The following is an 8,690-nucleotide window of genomic DNA, read 5'->3' on the forward strand; positions in this document are numbered from 1 at the left end:
CCCAAAGTCCTACTTTGTAGCTCTGGCTCAAGCGGGGCGAAAAGGCCCCTCTCCTAGCACAGCCTAGATAGGCTATGTTCTCAGAAAGATTATGTTGAACTCAGAGAGACAGCAGCATGGAAATAAAGAAAACACAGGAATTAAAACCACCAGACTTAGGAGAAGGGAACGAGCAGTTACTATTTAACGGGTACGGGTTTCAGTTTTGCAAGATGAAAACTGTTCGGGAAATAGATGGTGATGACGTTTGCAGAGCCATGTGCCTGTACTTAATGTCACTTAACTGTACACTTAAAAATGGTTGGAATGGTAAGTTTTATATATATTTTACCACAATTGGAATAAACAGGGACTTCCCTAGCCGTCCAGTGTTTAAGACTCTGTGTTTCCAATTCAGGGAGCGTGGGTTTGATCCCTGGTCGGGGAACTGAGATCCCACATGCCGCGCACGGTGCGGCCAAAAATTTAAAACACACACACACACACACACACACACACACTCCAGGCTTCTGATTCTGCCATGGCTAACTTATTCCTACAGTTCACAAGTCTTATTCAGTTCCAAAGCTTGGATAAGACGGTTACGTTTTAGCCCAGGCAAAGCAAATAGGATGCAATTTATAAGCTGCTGGCAGTGGCTGACTGGAAGAGTGGGTTGAGAATTCCAAGGCTACACGCAGGCTCAGTGAGAAGGAATCCTCTGAGCGGTGTCTGCCACAACCCTAGGGGCTGCCAAATGGACCATCGCTTTTGCCATCCTAGGTCTTGCCCCAGCGGGTGGTCGCAACTCAATTCTCTGGACATTTACAAGTTCTGGCTTTCAGTTCCCCACTTGCCTCCACGTGGAATGGGCCTTCTTGCCTTCCACTACCCCGCAACTCCTTCTCCAATACCTTGTCACCTTTTCCAGTCAAGGACAAAAGTCTCCAACTCTGCTACATGTAGACCTCTCTCTGATCACTTTCTGTTTGAGGACATGCTTCTTACCCAGAGAGTTCATTCATGTATTCAGTCAACAAACATTTATTGACACGTTTATTATGTGCCATTTATTTGTTCTAGGCACCTGGAATGTGCTGATGAACAGAAGAGACAAGAATCCATGCCCCCCAGGGGTTTTACGTTGTAGCTAAAGGGAGACAGTAAATAAACACTAAACTAAAATAAGGAAATTGTATGGGATGATCCAAGGTTCTATGGAAAAACAGCAGGGCAAGGGGTCTGGGGGTGGGGTTGGGAAGACAGCACTCTTGGCAGTGCTGGGATAACTGATAAAATGAGAACCATCACCCTCTGGGAAAGAGCTTGCTTCCTACATCCAAGATGTGACTTGGCCCCTCACAGCTAACAGCATGACCAGATCTTTTTTCTTTTCGCCGCACTGTGCAGCACCAGGGATCGAACCTGTGCCCCCTGCATTGGGAGCACAGAGTCTTAACTACTTGGACTGCCAGGGAAATCCCATGAGCACATCTGAAGCATTCAATTATGTATCATTAAGTATTAATTACACATCGTAAGTATTCAGTCATCACACACCATCCGTCCAAGAATTACACACATTACATACAACACCAGAAAAGTAGAAACCACCTAAATGGCCCCAGACTTGAAAAGCATTAAATAAGTGTTGGTGTGGTCATAGGACGGAATATCATAGACGTTAAAAGTGAGGGAATTTTTTTTCCAGTCTCATAAATGCAGTCCTATTTTACAATAAAGTCAACAAAATGAAACCCTCCCTGAGGATGCCTGGCTCCCCGCCACCTAATTCTAATAAAAGCCTCCCAGCTCCAGGGTCCAGCGACCCCTGCCCTTGGATCTTTATGCTGGCAGGTTATCAGTGTCATGTAGCTATATCATCAGAGACCCTGGGAATGACGCTGTACAAGGTCAGAGGAAGGCGGGGAGGGGGGTGGGAGCTGAGGTCCGCTGAGCTCGGGCTGTGTACCAGGCACCGTACTGTGCTAGAGCTTTACATCTTGTCCTCATTTAACCTCTGCCAACACCTGTCCAGCTAACTAGTAATATTCCCACTTTATAGATGAATAAACTAAGGTTCAGAGATTGAATCACTCTCCTGAGGTCACTGTTAGTTAAAACAAGTGAGTTAAAAAAAAAAAAAAAAAAAAGGAGTGAAGTTGAGGTTTGAATCCAGGTTTCCCTGATGCCTCTCCAGCCCTGCCACAGAAACCAAGAAACCAAGCTATCCATGGCTGGACGCACATGCATGCCCTCACAGATAACATAGCATCATATCATCATCATCACCTGACGTTTGAGGGCTTATGATATGCCAAACGCTATGCTAAAACCCTTAGAAACAAATTCTCATGAGCTCTACTACTATCCTCTGAATTAGATACTATTATTATCCCCGTTTTACTGAAGAAGAAACTGAGACTCAGATGCCAAAGCCACCCTGTGTGGTCCTCTCTCCGTTCTTGTTACTCGGCAGCCATCAGTCCTGCTGCAGGACCCATGAGGCATTGTGGAGAATGAGGGCAGTGGGCTGGAAGCCAGAGAAGTTCATGTTCGACCCTCTTCTCTGCCACCTTCTGTGATCTCGGCCAAGTCACTTGGTCTTTCCGAGCCTTGTTGCTCTTTTGTATAAAAGTATCTGCTTATTCTATCCCAAATGATTTTTAAAAGCATCAACCAAGATAATAGTAAATCCCCTGAAAACTGTAAAGCTTTATACCTATATAGTAAATTCATGAGGAATGTGTAGGGCAGCAAGTAACAGAATAGCAGACCAACAGTGGTTTCAACAAATACAGGTTGACTTTGTTCATACAGCCGGAAGTCTGGAGGTGGGTTTTTGGCACTATCGTCACCTCTCTTTCTAGCTCACCGTCTGCTATCTGAGGCATGCTGGCTCGTCATCCTTGTGCCTATCACTTCTGGTCACATAACCCAGATGTCACATCTACATTCAAGGAAGACGGACGAGATGGAGGGAGCTGTATCTGTCCCCTTTTAGAAAGCAAAAGCTTTCCCAGAAACTGCGCTAGCCTAGTCTGCTTATGTGTCATCTGGCCATTCCTAATTGCAAGGGAGGCTAGCGAAATAAGTGCTATTTTACTTTCTCAGCCCCTAAGTAGCGGCAGGCAAAGAAAAAGGGAACTGAGAATGGATTTTGTCAGTTATCTTACAACACCTGCCTCAGTTATTATGAGAAACCAAATTCTGATTGTCTGATGTTTAACTACTAACCCAAGACTGTGAAACATGCTTTATTCTTATGAAAATCATTAATACAAATTTAAATAGGATCTGGTCGTATGTGTTTTAATATCCTTTTCTTATGTTTTTCACCCTGATAAACACAGAATTTCCTTAATTATTCAAATTAAGGAGTTAACTTACAGCAAGTTTTGGGGTTTTTTTGGGCAGAAATCCAGAGAGAAAGAAGAGAATTGGTAAGAAAAGTTGTTACAACAATGACCACAAGAAGATTACGCAGTGGCCCATGGGGCAACCCATGGCCTGGAAGACCAAATAACGAAACCAGACCCAGTGTTCAAGAGGATTCAGAGCCCTTCAATCCAGACAACCCTTACCACGTGTGTACTGGTGTTTGTATGACAGGTTCAGATGACTGCACTAAACCCAGCACTGAAGCAGTGATATTTCTGCTTGAGATTTCAAATAAGCGTCTAGTATTCAACTGAGACTTTTACCCAATTATTTTAAAAAATACATCTTTTGTTTGTTGCAGGGTTTATAAATGAGGGTAACAACTCTTCAGCATTGCTTCTGTAGTGTAAAATCCTGATTGGTTGTACTCCTTGTTCAAAGTTGTTTTCTGTGCTCTCCTTTTTTGAGTCACAGGCGAATTTATAAAGACAAATTCATATCAGGAATTTGATGATTGAAAAATATTTCCGGGAGTGTGCCCTGCAGGCAACACACAGGATGAAAGTATTCTCTTTCCTCCTTTATATCCACTTTATTCGTCCATTCAACAGACATTCGTTGAGAACCTGCTCTTTTCCAGGCCCTGTGCACACAGACAGGAGTAACTTCTGCCCTTGAGGGCACTCAGTCCATTCGGGAGACAGACTCACATATGGGGATCAAACACTTTAGACAGAAACCTCGAGAACTGGTGTTTGTAAGGATGACACCAACATGCTAAAAACTTCTCAAATCTTCAATGAAATGTAGTTTTACCATTACTATACTTTGCAGGGAGTGAAAATAGAAAAATAAGTACTTATGTGTAACTAGTGTTTTAATTGAAAAAATAATACATGCATGTATTTTTTTAAACAGTATAAAAATGTATACAATGAAAAGTGAGTTTCCCTTCTACCACAGACACCCTCCCCTGAGCAACCTGTTAACAATGGCTATTTGCCCAGTTCCTTTGTATAAGTGTACACACACACACACACACACACACATTTTTAACACAAAAAAGCATACACAACTTCCACTTTGCTGTCTTTTCAGTTCCAATACAGTATTTTGGAAGTTTTTTTGTATCTCTTATATGGATACACCTCATTCATTTTAATGGCACCATTATATTCCATTGTGTGGATAAATGTACAGAAATTGAACTAGCTCTGCTTTGGTGGACATGTATTTTCCTCGAATACCGTTTTTTTTTTAAACTTTTTGTTTCATTTATTTATTTATTTCTCTGCGTTGGGTCTTCATTGCTGCATGGAGGCTTTCTCTAGTTGTGGTGAGCGGCGGCTAATCTTTGTTGGGGTGCACGGGCTTCTCACTGCAGTGGCTTCTCTTGTTGCGGAGCATGGGCTCTAGGTGTGCAGGCTTCAGTAGCTGTGGCACGCAGGCTCAGTAGTTGTGGTGCGCGGGCTTAGTGGCTCCGTGGCATGTGGGACCTTCCCACGCCAGGGCTCGAACCCATGTCCCCTGCATTGGCAGGCGGATTCTTAACCAATGCGCCACCAGAGAAGTCCCTCCTCAAAGAGTGTTAATAAGATACACCTTATACATGCTTCATAGGGTATGGGAAGGAGTAAATGAGGTAATGCAGGTGAAGCTCTTAGCACTGTGCTAGGTGCATAGTAAGCACTACCTGACTCCATGTTAGCTATTAGTCTATACCTCTTGTACACTGTAGGAGTACATCTTTACCACTAATACTGAAACATGGGTCTGCTGGGTCAAAGAATTTTACATTTTAATGGAGGACACTAAATTGTCTTCCGGGGAATTACAGCAGCTCCATGTCTTCAAATGGTAATGAAAGGCCTAATTTATTATCAAACTTTTAAAAAGTCTTGGGTGTAAAACCGTATCTCCTGGTTATCTTTTTCTTGCCAGTCTTTAATTATGTGTAAGACTGAGCATCTTTTCATACACAGAGAAGTCATTTGTACATTTTCTTTCCTCTTGTTTCATGTGTTGCAAATATATTTTCTAGTTTACCATTTTAGACTAATATATTTTAGAAAGATTTAGAGCAAAAAAGTATTTTTTTTTTTAAGTAACCCAAGGCTTACCAGAAAACTCAGGACACCACAGTACTTCATTCCGTAAAGCTCAAAGAATAATAAAGAAATAAAATCTGGGACTTCCCTGGTGGCGCAGTGGTTAAGAATCCCGCTGCCAATGCAGGGGGCACGGGTAATCCATCCCTGGTCCAGGAAAATCCCACATGCCGTGCAGCAATTAAGCCTGTGCGCCACAACTACTGAGCCTGCACTCTAGAGCCCTCAAGCCACAACTACTGAGCCCGTGTGCTGCAACTACTGACGCCCGTGTGCCTAGAGCCCGTGCTCCGCAACAAGAGAAGCCACTGCAATGAGAAGCCCGCGCACTGCAACGAAGAGGGGCCCCCGCCCACCACAACTAGAGAAAGCCCGTGTGCAACAACGGAGACCCAACGCAGACAAAAAACAAAAACAAAAACTGAATAGGCAAACAGAAAACTTAATATAGTTTATTCTCTAGGTAGCTGGCCTAGCTGCATCTGGTTCTAGGGATGAGGGCATCAGCCCCTCCACAGAAGGGCAGGATGTGACTGCCCTGCTTTCAGGCTTAAGTGATCCATATTCTTGAAAAAATTTCACTGGTAACAGTTTCTTCCTTTATTACATGTTGAGCTTTAAGCAGGAACACCTTCCCCATGATCTCCGTCCTTCACATATCCCTTTAAGGAAATATCTCAGGGCAAGAACCTGAGATTTCTGCCAACTTTTTAATCCTAACAAACTTTTGTTGAACCCTCAGGTGAGGAAATGCCTCAACCAACAGGCTTTTTGACTACTGCCCTGGAAGAGTCAGCAACAGTTAATTAATGAGGCAGTTTTTAATTTTGCTGTCCCAGATGAACCTATTTCAAGAGATAAGGGGGGGGAAATGTCTAAAGGGGACATTCTAAAGGGGAGAGTCTAAAGAATTTTTTTTTAAATGGTGTTGAGAGTAAGACAAATACTTTGATGACAAAATCTGAACATAGGCTGTGTCAGATGGTGTTAATGAATTGTTAGTTTTGTGAGGTGTGATAATGGCAGTGTGGTGCAGGAAAATGCTATCTTATTTTGGCAAGACATTCTAATGTATTTATGGGTGGAATGTCACAATGCCCTCAAGTCTCTTTAAATTTACTTCAGAATTTAAAATACTTAAAAAAAATCAAATTTGACAAAAGGTTGGCAATTGTCAAATGTAGATGTTTGGCACACAATTTTCTCCACTTTCCAATACGTTGGAAATTTCTCATAATAGAAAGCACCCCCTCACACACACACAGCAAAAAAAGTTGAATAAAGACTTTTTAAAAAGTATACCAGAAAGGTGATAGGGTTGCTTAAGCTCACTTAGCTCAAGCCTAACCTATGTTGGTCCTGCATCTCCCCAAGTTATTCTTCCAGGAAAGAGGCTTAAATTGAACAAAGAATTTACATGAATGATAAGGGCTTTTTGCCAGTGTAATTCAATGTCATATTAAAGAGGATATAGACTCTTTACCCCTAGAAATCCATGAAAAGGAAAACCAGATATTACATAACTTGGCAGGGGCACATTTCTTCCAGTTCTGTGATCTCTCCAGCAGCGAAAATAGGGTTCTGTAGGTGACTTTTACTGCGATACGAGTTTGTATTTATGTAACTATAATGATGGCACATAGAAACTAGAAGATAAAGTTCAAGGTCTTGAAGCTTTACACCGTATGGTGCCTTCTTCTGAGTGTTACAGACCCTTATGTTGACACAAAGGCAGAAGCTAAGTGACTTGGCAGTGTTCTCAGCCAGTTCAAGTGGAATAGCAATCTGTTGTTAGCCTGGATCAATGAGTTTCAAAATGTGCTCCCCAGAGCCCTGGAAGCCATTACTACAAGAAGGCACCAGGGTGCCGCAGCAGTGGCAGAAACGCTACTTTTGAATCACGCTCCCTGTTTTCCTATTTAAAACAAATTGAGTCACTAGTGAGTGGTAACCATGGCTCATTTAAGGCATGGAGAAACTTCACCATAACATTCAAAAAACAAAAAAAAACTAAACCTTCCTGCCAGTGACAGATTAGCTAGGATGGGAGTTCCCTGATGTTAGAAGGATTTCTGAATGATAAGGTTTAAAGATTGAAAACTCCTTACAGAAAATAATGCCAATTTCTGGTAGCAGTAAGACATCCAGGACCTTATTTTAAAATAACGTGGATGCTATAAACTTCTCATTATGAAGGAGACACAAATAATTCTCTTTTATTTCACAGCAGCAGGAAGGAGAAGGCATGACATTCGACCCCAGATTGGATCATGAAGGAATCTGCTGTATAGAATGCAGGCGGAGCTACACCCACTGCCAGAAGATCTGTGAACCACTGGGGGGCTATTATCCATGGCCTTATAATTACCAGGGTTGCCGTTCAGCCTGTAGAGTTGTCATGCCATGTAGCTGGTGGGTGGCCCGCATCTTGGGCATGGTGTGAAATCACTTCATATACCAGGTGCTGTAAAGAATTAACTCCAGAAACAACCAAAGTTTGAGGCATCTTGATGCTGAAGGGACCACGAAGTATTTTATATTCCATCTGAGCAATGTTATTCGAGACACTTAACAGAATATTTTTGAACTGCTTTACAGAACTTTATCCGGAATTGCAAATGTACTGAAAGCGTAGTTTAAGTCTAAAATATCATCATAATCCTTTTACTACTTGCTCTTTTTTGCTTTTCTTTGCCAGTAAGGCCTGCTTTTAAGACTTCCTTACCAAGCTATTTTGAAATAATCATGAAAAATTATTTACAATTTGTCAAAGATCTCAACTGTACACTTGAGTTCCTTTTAAATCGTCACTAAAACAATTAAGTTGTCTTCTGTTGTTATTTGTACATAATTCCTCAGTTGTTCTTAACCTTTATTGTTCTTTCCCAGTCTTGCAAATGTGCCCCCAGAGTTCCTAGATAAAAACATAGACAGAAAAGGGAAAACAAGACATACAATGGCATTTGAGAGTGAACATTATAAGGCAGCTCATAGGAAATTCTTTATCTATACCATGTGCTGACATGTGATTAAGAGGTGGCCGCCCTGTTAAGAGTCATCCCCAAGAAAAGAGAATTAGCAAGCATTAGGATAAAGAAGGAAAATGTAGGCGAAGGTAAATCAGACTTGTGGGGAAAGGACTTTCATTGACATTCTGAAAACCAGGTCTTCACACCCTTTCAGTCTGCTTTCAGAAAGTGGTCATTGGGCATGAAGCAGCAT

General features: G+C 42.0%; 1 protein-coding gene across 3 annotated transcripts in view; it reads left to right on the forward strand.

Moving 5' to 3' along the window:
* The window catches only part of CNMD (chondromodulin), a 28,306-nt gene extending 20,171 nt beyond the window's left edge, over positions 1 to 8,135 (forward strand). For 2 of the 3 annotated variants that reach the window (XM_024765467.1, XM_024765469.1), the window contains 2 exons: positions 3,397 to 3,566; positions 7,696 to 8,135. In XM_024765467.1, the coding sequence (XP_024621235.1) occupies positions 3,397 to 3,566; positions 7,696 to 7,911 (386 nt within the window). In that variant the 3' untranslated portion in view covers positions 7,912 to 8,135. The remainder of the gene's footprint in view (positions 1 to 3,396; positions 3,567 to 7,695) is intronic. The other variant, XM_024765468.1, reaches the window with a different exon arrangement.
* Positions 8,136 to 8,690: the final 555 nt, after the last annotated feature.

Source organism: Neophocaena asiaeorientalis, unplaced genomic scaffold, assembly GCF_003031525.2.
Source record: "Neophocaena asiaeorientalis asiaeorientalis breed wild unplaced genomic scaffold, Neophocaena_asiaeorientalis_V1.1 scaffold271, whole genome shotgun sequence".
Taxonomy (NCBI): domain Eukaryota; kingdom Metazoa; phylum Chordata; class Mammalia; order Artiodactyla; family Phocoenidae; genus Neophocaena; species Neophocaena asiaeorientalis.